This window comes from Scyliorhinus torazame, chromosome 22 (assembly GCF_047496885.1).
Source record: "Scyliorhinus torazame isolate Kashiwa2021f chromosome 22, sScyTor2.1, whole genome shotgun sequence".
Classification (NCBI taxonomy): domain Eukaryota; kingdom Metazoa; phylum Chordata; class Chondrichthyes; order Carcharhiniformes; family Scyliorhinidae; genus Scyliorhinus; species Scyliorhinus torazame.
Window position 1 is genome coordinate 101,809,006 of NC_092728.1, and position 20,957 is coordinate 101,829,962.

The 20,957-nt window shown below is 46.9% G+C and overlaps 1 protein-coding gene across 3 annotated transcripts in view; it reads right to left on the bottom strand.

The window, feature by feature from the left end:
- The window catches only part of usp20 (ubiquitin specific peptidase 20), a 77,644-nt gene extending 57,302 nt beyond the window's left edge, over positions 1 to 20,342 (bottom strand). For 2 of the 3 annotated variants that reach the window (XM_072488755.1, XM_072488757.1), the window contains exons 1-2: positions 20,204 to 20,342; positions 16,455 to 16,552 (exon numbers count right to left, since the gene is read on the bottom strand). In XM_072488755.1, the coding sequence (XP_072344856.1) occupies positions 16,455 to 16,535 (81 nt within the window). In that variant the 5' untranslated portion in view covers positions 16,536 to 16,552; positions 20,204 to 20,342. The remainder of the gene's footprint in view (positions 1 to 16,454; positions 16,553 to 20,203) is intronic. The other variant, XM_072488756.1, reaches the window with a different exon arrangement.
- Between the last annotated feature and the right edge of the window lie 615 nt (positions 20,343 to 20,957).

Sequence of the window (20,957 nt, forward strand, 5' to 3'; positions counted from 1 at the left end):
GGTTTTGTAGCCACAGTATTTAATGACTCGTCCAGTTTCAAGTTAATTCTAATCCCCAGGATGTTGATAGTGGGGGAATCCATTGATGTTAATACCATTCAATGTCAAGGGGTGATGGTTAGATTCTCTCTTATTGGAGATGGTCACTGCCTGACACTTGTGTGGCACAAATGTTACTTGTGGATATTATCCAGCTCGTTACAATTTGACGTGGACCACTTCACTATCTGAGGAGTCGTGAATGGTGCTGAACATGGCGCAATCATCACAGAAAGGAAGGAGCTTGGTCCTCGGACACTCCCGAAGAAGTCCTGCAGTGGTGCCCGGGAGCAGAGATGGAACTGGGCGGAGATCTCCAACCACCACAACTTTTTCCTTTGTGCCAGGAATGGCCCCAACTGGCGGAAAGAGTTCTCTCCGATTCCCATGAACTCTTGATGCCACACACTGTCAAATGCTGCCTTGACGTCAAGGGAAGCCACTCTCACCTCACTTCTGGCATTCAGCTATTCAGTTTGAACCAAGGCTGCAATTAGGTCAGGAACTGAGTGGCCCGGGAGGAACCCAAGCTAAGCATCAGTGAGCAGGTTATTGCTATGTGCCGCTTGATGACAGTGCTGGTCACCCCTTTACTGATGATTGAGAGCATACTGATGGGAGTGGGAATTGGCTTGGTTGGATTTGCCCTGCTATGTGTGTACAGAACATACCTGGCAATTTTCCACATAGCTGAGTAGTTGCCAGAGTTGGAGCTGTACTGAAATTGTTTGGCTAGAGGCCTGACAAATTCTGGAGCACAAGTCTTCAATATTATTGCCAGAATATTGTCAGGGCCCATAGCCTTTGCAGTAGCCAGTGCCTTCAAGCTTTTCTTGATATCACCTGTCATGAATCGGATTGGCTGAAGACTGGCATCTGTGATGGAGACCTCCGGAGGAGGCGGAGATGGATCATCCACTCGACACTCCTGGCTGCAGACTGTAGCAAATATGTCTCAGCCTCACTTTCTGCAGGTTTTTGAGTGCGAGAACGAGTGCGGTGGTTTCTTGGTCCTCACTAGTTTTGGGAGCCCCCTCCCAATTACTAATCTCTATCACCCTGTCTCCATTTCACTCTCCTCCTCATATTTGTATCAATGCTACTTGCATCAACCCCGTGTTGCGGGGAGTTCCACATTTTCCCCACTCTGTATATGTTGTCTTTGATGCTTCATTGGAATGCTCAGTGACTACCTTTTATTGATATCCCATAATTTGGGACTCACCAACAGTTACATCACATCTACGCTGGTGAAACTCTCCATAATATTCAAGATAATTTTCAGATCAGCGAGTCCCAGCATGCTCAAATTTTATGTGATTTCAATTCTAATGATTCTTGCAGATGATTTCTGCATTTTAATTGCTTCAATAACCTTTTTACACTGCAGACCAGAGCTGCACATATGACCAAAAGTGCGGTACAAGCTGTTAATCATAGATTATCATAGAATTTACAGTGCAGAAGGAGGCCATTCGGCCCATCGAGTCTGCACCGGCTCTTGGAAAGAGCACCCTACTCAAGGTCTACACCTCCACCCTATCCCCATAGCCCAGTAACCGCACCCAACACTAAGGGCAATTTTGGACACTTAGGGCAATTTATCATGGCCAATCCACCTAAGCTGCACATCTTTGGACTGTGGGAGGAAACCGGAGCACCCGGAGGAAACCCACGCAGACACGTGGAGGATGTGCAGACTCCGCACAGACAGTGACCCAAGCCTGGAATCCTGGAGCTGTGAAGCAATTGTGCTATCCACAATGCTACCGTGCTGCCCGCTAAGTAATGGGTTAAGAGTTAAGTAATGCATTAAGAGACATTGCAATTAGTTGTCTCATTTATGTTAAGTATCCAATGATTGACACTGATATGTAAAGGGACTTCAGGTGGCCCTTGTGGCAGGTGGTGTGTTGTTGGAGTTTTGTGCAGAGGCTGTGGAAGTGAAATAAATTGTGTTTGGTGAAAAGGTACAGAACTACTGACTCTTCATACAACGGTAACTAAAACGTATAACACAAGCATGGTTTCAGATAATTATTTTATTATGTCCATGCTTTTGTACAGTGTCACCCCATAAACGACTCCAATACTTGGCACGTTTTATGTTCATATTTGTTACTACGGCTATTGAATCCTTGGTTCCTCTACCCCATTTCCTTGTTTACAAGGAATAACTGCTCCCCAACATTTCTACCAAAAATAACCACCTCACAATTGCTATATTGAGTCTAATTCGCTTTTGATTTGCCCATTCATCAGGCCTGGTTATATATTTTTTGTACGTTTGTGTAGTCCTCCACCTTATTTATCACATCTCCCCCTCCCTCCCTCGCACCCAACCTTCAACATTAACTTTGAATTTCAGGGAAACTGACCTAGACCTGGGCATTTCAATGTAATTAGTCACAATGAGACCACTGTAGTTAGGCAGATGGACACAGCCTTCCGACGAGATCTATTAAATTCAAGGGAATGGAGTAAAAAAATATATTTTAAAAAGATTAAGCTAATTCTTTGAAACTCGCAGCTTTGTATCAAAGTGCTAAATCATGCTGTTATCAGATGTAGTAACAATAAGTAACCAGCCCAGATGAGTAAACAATTTTCTGGATAACATTCTTTATCATCCACACTACCGGTTCCACAGTTCGTGTGGGTGGGGAGTAGAAATTTTTTTGTAAGAACTTTAAATTAGATAAAAAGCAGCTGAAAATGATAGCGCAAAAGCAAGACACTACAGATTCTGGAAATCTAAAATAAAAACAGAGAAGGCTGGAAATACTATTGGTCAGGCAGCATCTGTGAAGAGAGAAACTGAGTTAACCATTAACTGTTCCTCTCTCCACAGATGCTGTCTGACCCGCTGAGCATTCCCAGCCTTTTCGGTTTGTATTTGAGATTTCCAGCAACTGCGGTGTTTTTGCTTTTGTGCGATCATTAAGCTATGTTTGGCTGGCATAATAGCAGTATTGTTTGCATTGGCCTGTGCCAGTGTGCTGGAGAAACGCTTCACAGGCAGCTTATTGCACTGGGAAGAACGGAAATAGAAAATAAATTGCATTCTTTATTCACAAGCGAGGAAGGTCTGGCACTATCATTCCCTCTGATAGGAAATGAAATAGGTTTGCGTACATGGTTACATGAAAGCAATTTAGAGCTGGTAATAGATTGAAGAATATTTTAAACAGGCCAGAGGAAAGTCATAATATTAATTTACCAGTAACTCATTGTCCATAATATCATCTCTAATGCTAATGATTTTCACTCAAATATATCTGTCCTTCAGAGTGCACCAACAATTTCTCAGTGCACAGTGGGTGGGTGCTGGCAGTGCCTACTTTTGTCTCCTTGACTCAAGCAACAGTAGTGTATAAAAGGATAGATTTTTCAGTGTATCCAAGTCAGGAATGCAACGGGATGGGCAGAGAGGGACGCAAATCAGCTTTGGAAGAAATAAATAAGGTGCTTGGGGTAAATACCATCAACTATCTTCACAAAATATAATGCGAAAGAGTAATTGACATACATCACTGGTTGCATGTTCAACGCTCCTTTCGAGGATACACAAAAATTAAAAATATAACATGGTCGCTAATAAATCCAATAGGAAATTCAGGAAAAATGTCTTTCTCTAGAGAATATTTAGCATGACCACAAGTGGTTCAGACAAATACCATGGAATCATTTAACGGGATGCTGGTTAAACACGGGAGCGACAAAGGAATGGAAGAATAGGACGAGAAGGAGGGGTGAGAGAATGCTCACGGGGAGCATAGACACCAATCGGGCAGAGCAGATCATGTCTGTGAAGCGCTTCTCCAGCACACTGGCACAGGCCAATGCAAACAATATTGCTATTATTCAGATCCCAGACCAGACCCAACAGTGGCTAAGATACTGGACCCAAACGCCAATACTTTAGCTTATTTGAAAGACTGTGTAGAAAGAATGAACAGCTCCAGGGGTGGATTGCATTCTTAAAACAAAGCTTTATTATGACTACAATATTAAACAAAGAATAAAGAAAAGTACAGCACAGGAACAGGCCCTTCAGCCCTCCAAGCCTGTGTCGACCATGCTGCCCGACTAAACTACAATCTTCTACACTTCCTGGGTCCGTATCCCTCTATTCCCATCCTATTCATGTATTTGTCAAGATGCCCCTTAAATGTCACTATCGTCCCTGCTTCCACCACCTCCTCCGGCAGCGAGTTCCAGGCACCCACTACCCTCTGTGTAAAAAAAAAAAAAACCTGCCTCGTACATCTACTCTAAACCTTGCCCCTCGCACCTTAAACCTATGCCCCCTAGTAATTGATCCCTCTACCCTGGGGAAAAGCCTCTGACTATCCACTCTGTCTATGCCCCTCATAATTTTGTAGACCTCTATCAGGTCGCCCTCAACCTCCGTCGTTGCAGTGAGAACAAACCGAGTTTATTCAACTGCTCCTCATAGCTAATGCCCTCCATACCAGGCAACATCCTGGTAAATCTCTTCTGCACCCTCTCTAAAGCCTCCACATCCTTCTGGTAGTGTGGCGACCAGAATTGAACACTGTACTCCAAGTGTGGCCTAACTAAGGTTCTATACAGCTGCAACATGACTTGCCAATTCTTATACTCAATTCCCCGGCCAATGAAGGCAAGCATGCCGTATGCCTTCTTGACTACCTTCTCCACCTGTGTTGTCCCTTTCAGTGACCTGTGGACCTGTACTCCTAGATCTCTCTGACTTTTAATACTCTTGAGGGTTCTACCATTCACTGTATATTCCCTACCTGCATTAGACCTTCCAAAATGCATTACCTCACATTTGTTCGGATTAAACTCCATTTGCCATCTCTCCGTCCAAGTCTCCAAACAATCTAAATCCTGCTGTATCCTCCGACAGTGCTCATCGCTATCCGCAATTCCACCAACCTTTGTGTTGTCTGCAAACTTACTAATCAGACCAGTTACATTTTCCTCCAAATCATTTATATATACTACGAATAGCAAAGGTCCACATCCCTGTGGAACACCACTAGTCACAGCCCTCCAATTAGAAAAGCACCGTTCCATTGCTACTCTCTGTCTTCTATGACCTAGCCAGTTCTGTATCCACCTTGCCAGCTCACCCCTGATCCCGTGTGACTTCACCTTTTGTACCAGTCTACCATGAGGGACCTTGTCAAAGACCTTACTGAAGTCCATATAGACAACATCCACTGCCCTACCTGCATCAATCATCTTTGTGACCTCCTCGAAAAACTCTATCAAGTTAGTGAGACATGACCTCCCCTTCACAAAACCATGCTGCCTCTCACTAATACGTCCATTTGCTTCCAAATGGGAGTAGATCCTGTCTCGAAGAATTCTCTCCAGTAATTTCCTTACCACTGACGTAAGGCTCACCAGCCTGTAGTTCCCTGGATTATCCTTGCTTCCCTTCTTAAACAAAGGAACAACATCCTGGCTATTCTCCAGGACATCACCTGAAGACAGTGAGGATCCAAAGATTTCTGTCAAGGCCTCAGCAATTTCCTCTCTAGCCTCCTTCTGTATTCTGGGGTAGATCCCATCAGGTCCTGGGGACTTATCTACCTTAATATTTTTCAAGACGCCCAACACCTCGTCTTTTTGGATCTCAATGTGACCCAGGCTATCTACACACCCTTCTCCAGACTCAACATCCACCAATTCCTTCTCTTTGGTGAATACTGATGCAAAGTATTCATTTAGTACCTCGCCCATTTCCTCTGGCTCCACACATAGATTCCCTTGACTATCCTTCAGTGGGCCAACCCTTTCCCTGGCTACCCTCTTGCTTTTTGTGTACGAAAAGAACAGCTACAATTTACACCTTAAAACACTACGATTTAATTAAAAATACTATTCAATTTCCCATTAAACAACAAGAAAAGAAACGTACAGATCTCAATCTATCTTACTGTAGGAGAATTGGAGACTCCTCAAAACTAGCTCTCTATAGCTTCTTCCCCACTGTTACCAGACTCCTAAACAACCCTCTTATGGACTGACCTGATTAATACTACTGTATGGTTCACCCGATGCCGGTATCCATGTGTTTACATTGTGTACCTAGTGTTGCCCTATTATGTATTTTCTTTTTCTTTTATTTTCATGTACTAAATGATCTGTTTGAGCTGCTCGCAGAAAAATACTTTTCATTGTACCTCGGTACACGTGACAATAAACAAATCCATCCATCCACATTCCTTGGTTCCACCCAGCAATGACCTCACCTTCGCAAGCTGAAAAACAAATGATCTCTGCAGACTGCAAAGCACCAACTTCCAAGGGGCTTTCCCAGTCAAACCACAGTCTATTAACCTAGACTGAAAAACAATGTCACCTTCTGGCTGCTTGAAAACACGCAGGTCCTGCAAAGCAGAACTATTTGTTTTTATAAGCACGACCATTTGCAGGCAAACACACGCTCACCTCGGGCTGTTAACCATTAAATTTCCCAATATTCTTAAAAAGTCTTCCAGTCGTCACAACATTCGATGATTCGTGAAATCTTGTACATGGCATGCAGGGCGTACTGCTCCCTGCATCAAATGGGGAACGTGCGTGTGTCCAGATATCACTAAAGCTGCACTGTCGTGATTTTATCATGCCCAAGTAACCGGAAAGGTGGGGGAGGGCGGTTGCACGGGAAATTGCTCACTGAAATTCTGAAGATAGATTATGGAATTCTCCATCCATCGGAGAGGAAACAAGGCTGAGTGCGCAATTCATTCATCTGTGGAATGCAATGCAAACCCTCTAGTGTTTGCAGTTTAAAACCTTTCCCACTACATTGGGTGAAATGATAACCGAACAAAACTTTTCAAATAATTATTTACATACTTGGTTGCTACCCGATAAGGAAGAGGAATGTGGTACGGGTTGCTGCAGGAATAATTCCTGCTGATTGGACGATCTTCTATGGCAAGTATTTATTACTGACTCACCAAATTCAAGAGTTTTGACAAATTCACAGTGGGGTAATGTAACATGATGAAGTAGTACGTATTTTTAGTAACCACCCAAGAAACAGCTGCGGCTCTGCACAAGACCAAGTCCTTACTTTCATAAGTATCTGTCGGTTTTGGGGCCTGCATGATTGTGCTTACATGCATGAAGTGAGGGGTGGGTCAGTGGCAGGCACAGAACAAATAAGAATTAATACTTTTAATTGTTTCCTTTGCTGCCTATTGAAAAATTTCTGAACTTTAAATAGTGTGCTTTATCTCCTTTAGCAGGTCTGTTTTTGGAGTAAACAATGTTACTTCCTTGAGAATGCAGTTTGTGAATGCAGTTACAATGCTTTTAAATTATAATTAAACATGCATTAACTACATAAATCCTGAAGTAGTAACTAATTTAAATTACTCCTGCATATTAAAAGAACTGAGGCTTGCTGCTGGCAGATCTGCCCTTCGGCAGTGCAAGAGGAAAGGTCAAAATTAGGTCTGATTGGCTCAGTTGAATTAGCAAGCTCTCGGTAAAACATGATGTATGCTCAAAGAAGTGTGAAAATTCAAGTAAAATTATCTTGGGAAATAATTTGTCCATCCCCCACCTCCCAGGGATCTGGGCTGAGGCCTCTGCATTTCTTACTTATTCTCCCACAGGATGTGGGTTTTGCTGGCTTGTTCATCACCAATTGCCCTTGTAAAGCTGGTGAGCCACCTTCTTGAAGTGCTGCAGTCCATGTGGTGTAGGCACACCCAGTGTTGTTAGGAAGGGAGTTCCATGATTTTGAACCAGTGACAGTGAAGGAAAGGGGATATAGTTACAGGTCAGGATGGGGTGTGGTTTGGATGGGGGGCCGGCATTTCCATGTAGCTGGTAGAGGTTGTGGGTTACATTTGGATATATATTTATCCTATTCGCAGATTGTACATGCAAATTTGCAAATAACGATAAGAGGCACAGCAAGTTGCATGGAAAGGAAGATATAAAGGGACATATGTAAGGGAATTAAACTATGCACGAAGGATTCTAGTGGGGAAGAATTAAGGTACCCAATCAGAGAAGAAGCTTCATGGTGAGAGACTGAAGGTTGTGCAGGAGTAAAAGGATTTAGGCATGCATGCTCACAAATCACACAGGTATAAAAAGTAATCAAAAAGGCAAATGGCACATTGAACAATTAAGAGATTCATTTTAAAATGTGGATGATACACAAGGGAAACTATTTCATCCAGTGGAGTAATCCAGAACGCAACGCAATGCCATCCGCGCTCTCAAGGCCAGCTGCAGCATCATCAAACCAGCAGAGGGCAGTAGAGCGGAGCTGCTGATTGGCTGTTGCGGGGAAATTTGCGTCCGTCCGTGTGCTCAACCTAATTTGAAGGTGTGCCTGTGCAAGAGACCCTAGCTGTTCAAGTGAAGACAAGCATCCAGCAGAAGGCAGTAAGAGCAGAGCTGCTGATTGGCTGTTGCGGGGGAAATTTGCATACATCCGTGTGCTCACCCTAACTTGAAGGTGGTTTGTGGAGGAGCTGTTGTTAAGTGACACTTAAACCCGAAACACTTCTTCAGTGTTTCCCTCCCTACCCCCTCCTGTAACCAAAAAAAACCAACCGCTGTAAAGATCAAGAGGAAGGTTCGAGGGCAGGTAGAAGAAGAAAGAATTTGAACCGTGACGTCACAGCCTGCAGGTAAGGGATTGGCTGGTGACTGGTAAGTAGTTTTACTTTTATTTTCCCTCAGGTGTTACCGTGCGGGGCGAAGAAATTGCTGAGTGAGTGCTTGCTGAGAAGGGGAGTGAATAACAGGTAAGCTCTTTCTTTGTCTTTTTTTATCTAGAGGGGACGGCAGGGAAGGTAGTGCAATGTTCCTCCTGCAGAATGTTTGAGGTGAGGGACGCCGTCAAGTGTCCCTGCTGGTTTCATCTGTGGGAACTGCACCCATCTCCAGCTCCTCAGAAACCGCGTTAGGGAACTGGAGGATCATTCAGGAGGCAGAGGTAGTCATAGATAGAAGCTTCAGGGATGTAGTTACTCCGAAGAATAAAGATAGATGGGTGACGGTGAGAGGGGCTGGGAGGAAGCAGTCAGTACAGGGATCCCCTGTGGTCGTTCCCCTTAGTAACAAGTATGCCGCTTTGGATACTGTTGGGGGGGGGGGGGGGGGGGGGGGGGCTTACCAGGGATAAGCCATGGGGTACAGGTCTCTGGCAGAGAGTCTGTCCCTGTTGCTCAGAAGGGAAGGGGGGGGGGGGGGGGAGAGGAGTAGAGCATTAGTCATTGGAGACTCCATAGTTAGGGGGATAGAGAGGAGATGCTGTGGGAACGAGAGAGACTCGCGGTTGGTGTGTTGCCTCCCATGTGCCAGGGTGCGTGATGTCTCGGATCGTGTTTTCGGGATCCTTAAGGGGGAGGGGAGCAGCCCCAAGTCGTGGTCCACATAGGTACCAACGACATCGGTAGCAAAAGGGATAGAGATGTAAGGCAGGAATTCAGGGAGCTAGGGTGGAAACTTAGATCTAGGACAAACAGAGTTATTATCTCTGGGTTGTTACCCGTGCCACGTGATAGCGAGACGAGGAATAGGGAGAGAGAGGAGTTGAACACGTGGCTACAGGAATGGTGCAGGAGGGGGGGGTTCAGATTTCTGGATAATTGGGGCTCATTCTGGGGTCAGTGGGGCCTCTACAAACGGGATGGTCTACACCTGGACCAGAGGGGTACCAATATCCTGGGGGGGGGGAAATTTGCTAATGCTCTTCGGGGTTTAAACCCCAAGGTTTAAACTAGTTCAGCAGGGGCTTGGGAACCTGAATTGTAGCTCCAGTATACAGGAGGTTGAGAGTAGTGAGGTCATGAGTAAGGTTTCAAAGTTGCAGGAGTATACCAGCAGGCAGGAAGGTGGTTTAAAGTGTGTCTTCTTCAATGCCAGGAGCATCCGGAATAAGGTGGGTGAACTTGCGGCATGGGTTGGTACCTGGGACTTCAATGTTGTGGCCATTTCGGAGACATGGACAGAGCAGGGACAGGAATGGTTGTTGCAGGTGCCGGGGTTTAGATATAGAACATTACAGTGCAGTACAGGCCCTTTGGCCCTCGACGTTGCGCCGACCTGTGAAACCACTCTCAAGCCCATCTTTCAGTAAGCTCAGGGAAGGTGGTAAAAGAGGGAGAGGTGTAGCATTGTTAGTCAAGGACAGTATTACGGTGGCAGAAAGGATGTTTAATGAGGACTCGTCTACTGAGGTAGTATGGGCTGAGGTTAAAAACAGGAAAGGAGAGGTCACCCTGTTAGGGTTTTCTCTAGGCCTCCGAAAAGTTTGAGATGTAGAAGAAAGGATTGCAAACATGATTCTGGATAGGAGCGAAAGCAACAGGGTAATTGTTATGGGGGACTTTAACTTCCCAAATATTGACTGGACACGCTATAGTTCAAGTACTTTAGATGGGTCCGTTTTTGTCCAATGTGTGCAGGAGGGTTTCCTGACACAGTATGTAGATAGGCCAACGAGAGGCGAGGCCATATTGGATTTGGTACTGGGTAATGAACCAGGACAGATGTTAGATTTGGAGGTAGGTGAGCACTTTGGTGATAGTGACTACAATTAGATTACGTTTACTTTAGTGATGGAAAGGGATAGGTATATACCGCAGGGCAAGAGTTATATCTGGGGGAAAGGCAATTATGATGCGATGAGGCAGGACTTAGGATGCATCGGGTGGAGAGGAAAACTGCAGGGGATGGGCACAATGGAAATGTGGAGCTTGTTCAAGGAACAGCTACTGCGTGTCTTTGGTAAGTATGTACCTGTCAGCAGGGAGGAAGTGGTCGAGCAAGGGAACCGTGGTTTACTAAAGCAGTCGAAACACTTGTCAAGAGGAAGAAGGAGGCTTATGTAAAGATGAGACATGAAGGTTCAGTTAGGGCGCTCGAGAGTTACAGGTTAGCTAGGAAGGACCTAAAGAGAGAGCTAAGAAGAGCCAGGAGGGGACATGAGAAGTCTTTAGCAGGTAGGATCAAGGGTAACCCTAAAGCTTTCTATAGATATGTCAGGAATAAACGAATGACTAGGGTAAGAGTAGGGCCAATCAAGGACAGTAGTGGGAAGTTGTGCTTGGAGTCCGAGGAGATAGGAGAGGTGCTAAATGAATATTTTTCATCAGTATTCACACAGGAAAAAGACAATGTTGTCGAGGAGAATACTGAGATTCAGGCTACTAGACGAGAAGGGCTTGAGGTTCATAAGGAGGAGGTGTTAGAAATTCTGGAAAGTGTGAAAATAGATAAGTCCCCTGGGCCGGATGGGATTTATCCTAGGATTCTCTGGGAAGCTAGGGAGGAGATGGCAGAACCTTTGGCTTTGATCTTTAAGCCATCTTTGTCTACAGGAATAGTACCAGAAGACTGGAGGATAGCAAATGTTGTCCCCTTGTTCAAGAAGGGGAGTAGAGACAACCCAGGTAACTATAGACCAGTGAGCCTTACTTCTGTTGTGGGCAAAATCTTGGAAAGGTTTATAAGAGATAGGATGTATAATCATCTGGAAAAGAATAATTTGATTAGAGATAGTCAACACGGTTTTGTGAAGGGTAGGTCGTGCCTCACAAACCTTATAGAGTTCTTTGAGAAGGTGATCAAACAGGTGGATGAGGGTAAAGCAGTTGATGTTGTATATATGGATTTCAGTAAAGCGTTTGATAAGGTTCCCCACGGTAGGCTACTGCAGAAAATACGGAGGCATGGGATTCAGGGTGATTTAGCAGTTTGGATCAGAAATTGGCTAGCTGGAAGAAGACAAAGGGTGGTGGTTGATGGGAAATATTCAGACTGGAGTCCAGTTACTAGTGGTGTACCACAAGGATCTGTTTGGGGGCCACTGCTGTTTGTCATTTTTATAAATGACCTGGAGGAGGGTGTAGAAGGTTGGGTGAGTAAATTTGCAGATCACACTAAAGTCGGTGGAGTTGTGGACAGTGCGAAAGGATGTTCCAAGTTACAGAGGGACATAGATAAGCTGCAGCGCTGGGCTGAGAGGTGGCAAATGGAGTTTAATGCAGAAAAGTGTGAGGTGATTCATTTTGGAAGGAATAACAGGAAGACAGAGTACTGGGCTAATGGTAAGATTCTTGGCAGTGTGGATGAGCAGAGAGATCTCGGTGTCCATGTACATAGATCCCTGAAAGTTGCCACCCAGGTTGAGAGGGTTTTTCAGAAGGCATACGGTGTGTTAGCTTTTATTGGTAGAGGGATTGAGTTTTGGAGCCATGAGGTCATGTTGCAGCTGTGCAAAACTCTGGTGCGGCCGCATTTGGAGTATTGCGTGCAATTCTGGTCGCCGCATTATAGGAAGGATGCGGAAGCATTGGAAAGGGTGCAGAGGAGATTTACCAGAATGTTGCCTGGTATGGAGGGAAGATCTTATGAGGAAAGGCTGAGGACTTGAGGCTGTTTTCGTTAGAGAGAAGAAGGTGAAGAGGTGACTTAATTGAGGCATACAAGATGATCAGAGGATTGGTTAGGGTGGACAGTGAGAGCCTTTTTTCTCGGCTGGTGATGTCTAGCACGAGGGGACATAACTTTAAACTGAGGGGAGATAGATACAAGACAGATGTCAGACGTAGGTTCTTTACTCAGAGAGTAGTAAGGACATGGAATGCCCTGCCTGCAACAGTAGTGGACTCGCCAACACTAAGGGCATTCAAATGGCCATTGGATAGACATATGGACGGTAAGGGAAATATGTAGATGGGCTTTAGAGTCACAGGTCGGCGCAACATCGAGGGCCGAAGGGCCTGTACTGCACTGTAATGTTCTATGTTCAAACCAGCAGACAAAGGGGGGGCCACGGTCAAACGGAACAGAACGGACTACTGCAAAGAAGTATACCAACAACTCAACAACCAGGAACACTACAGACAGTTACCCACAGATCCGACCAAGGAACACATCCGCCAACTCAACAGACTGATCAAGACCTTGGATCCTGATCTTCAGAGCACCCTACGTGCTCTCATCCCACGTACTCCCCGCATTGGAGATCTCTACTGCCTCCTGAAAATACACAAGGCCAACACACCAGGCCGTCCTATAGTTTCTGGCAATGGAACACTGTGAGGACCTCTCTGGCTACATCAGGGGCATCTTGAACCCCATCGTACAAGGTACGCCCAGCTTCTGTCGCAACACGACGGACGTCCTACAGAAACTCAACACCCATGGACCAGTTGAACCAGGAACATTCCTCGTCACAATGGACGTCTCGGCACTCTACACCAGAATCCCCATGACGACGGCATAGCTGCAACAGCCTCTACAGGAATAGTACCAGAAGACTGGAGGATAGCAAATGTTGTCCCCTTGTTCAAGAGGGGGAGTAGAGACAACCCAGGTAACAAAAGACCAGTGAGCCTTACTTCTGTTGTGAATGGAGTGTTCAAGGCATTCTATGAAAGATTATATGAAGCTCAGCCCCTGGATGGGAAGGAGAGAATGATGTGTTTTCTGGACCAGCTGGAATTTCCTAAGGTGGAGGAGCAGGAGAGGGTGGGACTGGGAGCACAGATCGAAATGGAGGAAGTAGTGAAAGGAATTAGGAGCATGCAGGTGGGGAAGGCTCCGGGACCGGATGGATTCCCAGTTGAATTTTACAGGAAATATGTGGACTTGCTCGCCCCGCTACTGATGAGAACCTTTAATGAGGCGAGGGAAAGGGGACAGCTGCCCCCGACTATGTCAGAGGCAACGATATCGCTTCTCCTAAAGAAAGAAAAAGACCCGCTGCAATGCAGGTCCTATAGGCCTATTTCCCTCCTGAATGTAGACGCGAAGATTCTGGCCAAGGTAATGGCAATGAGGATAGAGGATTGTGTCCCGGGGGTGGTCCATGAGGACCAAACTGGGTTTGTGAAGGGGAGACAGCTGAATACGAATATACGGAGGCTGCTAGGGGTAATGATGATGCCCCCACCAGAGGGGGAAGCGGAGATAGTGGTGGCGATGGATGCCGAGAAAGCATTTGATAGAGTGGAGTGGGATTATTTGTGGGAGGTGTTGAGGAGATTTGGCTTTGGAGATGAGTTTATTAGATGGGTACAGCTGCTGTATAGGGCCCCGATGGCGAGCGTGGTCACGAATGGACGGGGGTCTGCATATTTTCGGCTCCATAGAGGGACGAGGCAGGGATGTCCTCTGTCCCCATTATTATTTGCACTGGCGATTGAGCCCCTGGCAATAACATTGAGGGGTTCCAGGAAGTGGAGGGGAGTACTCAGGGGAGGAGAAGAACACCGGGTATCTCTGTATGCGGACGATTTGTTGTTGTATGTGGCGGACGGGATGCCAGAGATAATGCGGATACTTGGGGAGTTTGGAGAATTTTCAGGATATAAACTGAACATGGGGAAAAGTGAGTTGTTTGTGGTGCATCCAGGGGGGCAGAGCAGAGAAATAGAGGACTTACCGCTGAGGAAGGTAACAAGGGACTTTCGCTACTTGGGGATCCAGATAGCCAAGAATTGGGGTACATTGCATAGGTTAAATTTAACGCGGTTGGTGGAACAGATGGAGGAGGACTTCAAGAGATGGGACATGGTACCCCTGTCACTGGCAGGGAGGGTGCAGGCGGTTAAAATGGTGGTCCTCCCGAGATTCCTTTTTGTGTTTCAGTGCCTCCCGGTGGTGATCACGAAGGCTTTTTTCAAAAGGATTGAGAAGAATATCATGAGTTTTGTGTGGGCCGGGAAGACCCCGAGAGTGAGGAGGGGATTTTTGCAGCATAGTAGGGATAGGGGGAGGCTGGCACTGCCGAGCCTAAGTGAGTACTACTGGGCCGCCAATATCTCAATGGTATGTAAGTGGATGGGAGAAGAGGAGGGAGCGGCATGGAAGAGATTGGAGAGGGCGTCCTGCAGGGGGACTAGCCTACAAGCTATGGTGACGGCGCCGTTGCCGTTCTCACCGAAGAAATACACCACAAGCCCGGTGGTGGTGGCTACTCTGAAAATCTGGGGGCAGTGGAGACGGCATAGGGGTAAGACGGGAGCCTCGGTGTGGTCCCCGATAAGAAATAACCATAGGTTTGCTCCGGGGAGAATGGATGGGGGATTTGGAACATGGCAAAGAGCAGGAGTAACACAATTGAGAGATCTGTTTGTAGATGGGACGTTTGCAAGTCTGGGAGCGCTGACCGAAAAATATGGGTTGCCCCAAGGGAATGCATTCCGGTATATGCAACTGAGGGCTTTTGCGAGGCAACAGGTGAGGGAATTCCCGCAGCTCCCGACACAGGAGGTGCAGGACAGAGTGATCTCAAAGACATGGGTGGGGGACGGTAAGGTATCAGACATATATAGGGAAATGAGGGACGAGGGGGAGATTATGGTAGATGAGCTGAAAGGGAAATGGGAAGAGGAGCTGGGGGAGGAGATTGAGGAGGGGCTGTGGGCTGATGCCCTAAGTAGGGTAAACTCATCGTCCTCGTGTGCCAGGCTAAGCCTGATACAATCTAAGGTGTTACACAGGGCGCATATGACTGGAGCACGGCTCAGTAAATTTTTTGGAGTAGAGGATAGGTGTGCGAGATGCTCGAGAAGCCCAGCGAATCACACCCACATGTTCTGGTCATGTCCGGCACTACAGGGGTTTTGGGTGGGGGTGACAAAGGTGCTTTCGAAGGTGGTGGGGGTCCGGGTCGAACCAAGCTGGGGGTTGGCTATATTTGGGGTTGCAGAAGAGCCGGGAGTGCAGGAGGCGAGAGAGGGTGACGTGTTGGCCTTTGCGTCCCTAGTAGCCCGGCGCAGGATATTGTTGATGTGGAAGGAAGCCAAGCCCCCGGGTGTGGAGACCTGGATAAATGACATGGCAGGGTTTATAAAGTTGGGACGGATTAAGTTCGTCCTAAGGGGATCGGCTCAAGGGTTCACCAGGCGGTGGCAACCGTTCGTCGAATACCTCACAGAAAGATAGAGGGAATGGAAAAGAAGAAGACAGCAGCAGCAACCCGGGGGGGGGGGGGGGGGGGAAACCAGAAGGACTCTCAGGGATGTTAGTGTATATGTATAATATGTATAGGTTGTTGTTATAGGTAATTGTATATTGGACTGCTGAATTGTATTTTTGGAGAGTATTTATTTGGGACAAGGCAGTTGCCATTTAGTTTTGTTTTTTAAGTTTGATGTTGTTTATATATTATTTATTTCTTGCTTAAAACTGGCCATTGTTATTTATATTGTTATATTACTGTGTAAAGGATACACAATGTACTGTCATGGTTGGCCAAAATTTTTGAATAAAATATATATTTTTTAAAAAATAACAATTACTACTAACAGGGCAGTGCAGGTATTCTCTAGCATGGACACCGATTATAAAATGCTTCAGTAGCGTTTCAGGCTGCGTCGACTTTATGCAGTATTTGCTTCACTACTCAATCAATATCAGCAATCTTTTACCTTTGATTTTTGCAACAACTCCTCTTTAGTGATCTCTCCTATTGAATCCAGATGAGGGCAGATATCAGCAGCATTCGACATCTTCCCAAACTTTAGCACTGTAACAAGAATTGCAACTATTAAGATTAAACCGTTACATCGATTTATAGGCTGTCCCAATATTATTATTAGATAGTAGGCACAAAAGTGAATTAATCTGTCATCAAGTTCAGCTATCTTATTAAAGACAGTTCTTATTAACACATAAAGGAGGCTGCATGGGCTAGAGGAAAGGTTCAGAATATGAAGTACATCTTGACCAGTCTACTGATCAGTTAACCCAAACAAAATGTCCAATTAGACTTCTGTTAAAAAGACTCTATATTTCACAGGTCGCATACAACTTGTTTGACACCAACTCCACATCCTGATGCCTTTAAAAAACCGAAGTTTGTGGACCACAATATTGTACTTTAATTGTAAATATATAGAAAATATTTTCACGTGCATGGCAACCTTTTAGATTTTGGCACAACATTACACAGCTGCAGTAATCCTACATAGCAAAAAAAATCAAAACAAGATGAAACAGGATGTTTTAACATAGGACATAGAAAATAGGCGCAGCAGTGGATTATTTAGCCCTTTGAGCTTGCTCTGCCATTCGTTATGATCATGACTGATCATCCAGCTCAGTAACCTGTTCCTGCTTTCCCCCCCCCATCTTTGAACCCTTTAGCCCCAAGAGCTATATCAAACTCCTTCTTGAAAACATACAATGATTTAGCCTCAACTGCTTTCTGTGGTGAAAGGGTCACCCCTCTCTGGGTGAAGAAATTTCTCATCTCAGGCCTAAATGGTCCACTCTGTATCCTCAGACTGTGAACCCTGGTTCTGGACTCCCCCGACATCAGGAACATCCTTCCTGCATCTACCCTGTTAGAATTTTATACGTTGAGATTTCCCCTCATTCTTCTGAATTCCACCGAATATAATCCTTATCGACTCAATCTCTCGTCATATGTCAGTCCCGCCATCCCAGGAATCAGTCTGGTAAACGTTCATTGTACTTGCTCTATTGCAAGAACATCCATCCTCATAAGGAGAACAAAACTGCACACAATATTGCAGTGTGGTCTCACTACGGCCCTGTATAATTGCATCAAGATATCCCTGCTTCCGCCATGTATTTGCTCACTCACTGAATTGCCCAAATCAATCTTTGCATCCTCCTCACAGCTCACTCGCCCACTCAGCTGTGGGTCAAATTTGGAGATATTGCATTTTGTTCCCTCATCTAAATCATCTAGAACAAATTCCCATGATACCCCCCACATGTCATGGCCTGTCATTTAGAAAAAGACCCTACTCTTTGTTTCCTGTCTGCCAACCATCTTTTCCATTCATCTCAATACACTACCCCAATCCCATATGCCTTAACTTTACACGCTAATCTCTTATGTGGGACTTTACAAGGTGGCATTACAAGTCAAATCCAGTCACCATGCAATTTCCACATATATATGCACCCCAGCAGGTGCCATGAGTTAGTGGTCAAGCACAGGAATCATGGCTGATTTTTTGCTCTCTCTGATCCACAGCACACAGACCCAACACCCAAGCTGTAGCTCAGAGTGAAGTCAACTTGTCTGAGCAAAGGCTCAGCTACCTTACTGGATTAATTCACAGCCATTAGAGACAGATTCAGGGAAATATTGAATAAGTTTGATGGCAACTTTCAATCTACCTTGATTCATCTTTATAAATTTATTGCTTGGTCTCATCTTAGATAGGGATAACTTTAGCTTAAATCCAACAGCAGTGAGCAGAGACAAAATGTCGCTCTCGAGCTTCGAAGGACCTGCTCCCTAGCTGACTTAATTTGGCTGTGCAAAAACCACCATCGATGGCGATTGGATTTGTTTATATGAAACAATTCTCTTTAACCCAAAAGAAAATCAACCCAGAACGAGCCCTGCTTGGGCGGTCATGGGCTCACGGAGAGATCTTTGGTTGTGTAGCCAAGAGAAGGTACGATTCAGCACAGGTTCCCCCAGACACAGTGGATTCATTTCCTTCAAAACCAACCCATGTCATATTCATTCTGAACAGCTCCTCCATCCCAACCCCATAGAAGTCAAACAGATTGCTCGAGTGGGTGAGTGCTCTATTTTTAACGTTGAACAATTTTAAAATGCAGAAAACATTCAGCTGCTCCGGTGCCATGCGGGGGAGGAGTAAGAATAGTTAACATTTTAGGTGTTCAGAAAAAAGATGCTGAAACTGAAAAGTTAACTTCTGTTTCTCTTCCCACACCCCCGAGACACACGCGCCCACCTCCCAGACGGACTCGCACGCAGCCATCTCCCAGACACACGCGCGCCCACCTCCCAGACAGACACACACGCGCCCACCGCCCAGACAGACACACACGCGCCTACCTCCCAGACAGACACACACGCGCCCACCTCCCAGACAGACACACATGCGCCCACCTCCCAGACAGACACACACGCGCCCACCTCCCAGACAGACACACATGCGCCCACCTCCCAGACAGACACACATGCGCCCACCTCCCAGACAGACACACATGCGCCCACCTCCCAGACAGACACACATATGCCCACCTCCCAGACAGACACACACACGCGCCCACCTCCCAGACAGACACACACGTGCCCACCTCCCAGACAGACACACACGTGCCCACCTCACAGACAGACACACACGCGCCCACCTCACAGACACACAGGCGCCCACCTCACAGACAGACACACAGACGCCCACCTCACAGACAGACACACAGGCACCCACCTCCCAGACAGACACACAGGCGCCCACCTCACAGACAGACACACAGGCGCTCACCTCTCAGACAGACACACAGGCGCCCACCTCCCAGACAGGCACACAGGCGCTCACCTCCCAGACAGGCACACAGGCGCCCACCTCCCAGACAGACACACAGGCGCCCACCTCCCAGCCAGACACACAGGCGCCCACCTCCCAGCCAGACACACAGGCACCCACCTCCCAGCCAGACACACAGGCGCCCACCTCGCAGACAGACACACACGCCCACCTCACAGACAAACACACACACACCCCTCCATGACAGAGACACACAGACGCCCCCCCTCCATGACAGAGACACACACACACCCTCCATGACACAGACACACACACACCCCCTCCATGACACAGACACACACACACACCCTCCATGACACATACACACAGACACACCCTCCATGACACAGACACACACACACACACACACACCGGGACAGATAGAATTTCCCCCCCCCCAGGCAGGCGCACACATGCCCCCACCCCCTCCCAGACAGACACACACACACGTCCTCCTCCAAGACAGGCACACACACACCCACCTCCCAGACACACACGCCCACCTCCCAGACAGACACACACACACCCCACCTCTCAGACAGGCACACACACCCCACCTCTCAGACAGGCACACACATGCCCCCACCCCCTCCCAGACACACACGTGCCCCACATCCCATGACAGAGACACACAGACGGCCCCTCCATGACAGACACACACACATCCCCCTCCATGACAGACACACACACATCCCCCTCCATGACAGACACACACCCCCCCCACACACAGGGACAGATAGAATTCCCCCCCTTCTCTCTCCCCTCCCCCTGTCTGCCCAGTTAAACCCACCACAAAAGCGCCGCTCAGCAGCTTTGAAAAATAATTTTTGAAACCGGATGAAGGACCCGACACGAACCTCTGAGCGGGGACTGGGCGCAGGCCGGTTTCCACACCCCCCCCCCGCGGCGGGCTCCCTTTGCCTCCGCCTCTCGTATTTTCCTTTAACGGAGCACAAACCACCCGGCCACCATCTTGGGAATTGGGACGTCGCGCGGAGCGCTCTGGGGATTGTAGTTGCAGGCGGGTTGCCCGGATGTCGTGCGGCCTCCAACCCACACTGGCCGCCGCGGAGCCCCCTGGGGATTGTAGTTTCCCGCCGAGTTACCCGGATGCCGTTGGACCGCAGCGGTTGCTGTGACGTCCCGGGGCACCGCCCCGCGCGTGCGCCAGCTCCCTGACTGCTGGTCCAGAATGATACAGAACCAACAGGTCTATCTGCACTGCCTTTAGAAACAAAACCTACTGCACACATAAACTTAGAGAACATTTAATTACAATGGCCATGACCTAAGTGGGATTGTCTCTTTATAGCAGAGAAGGTGAAAGGGATATTCAATAGAGGTGTTGGACAATAAGAACACAAGAAATTGGATAAGGACAAGGCTATTTATTTAGCCCTTCCAGCATGCTTTACAATTCAACAAGATCATTGATGGTCTTTTCCCCCCGGTTTATTCGTTTATGGAATAAAACAATTGAATCTCGAAAATGCACAAAGGGGTCGATCAAGTCTGCTCCGACCCTCAGTGAGCATTCCAGCTAGGTCCCACCCCCTCCCTCCTGCACATCCATGCACACTAAGGGGCAATTTTATCAAGACCAATCTATCT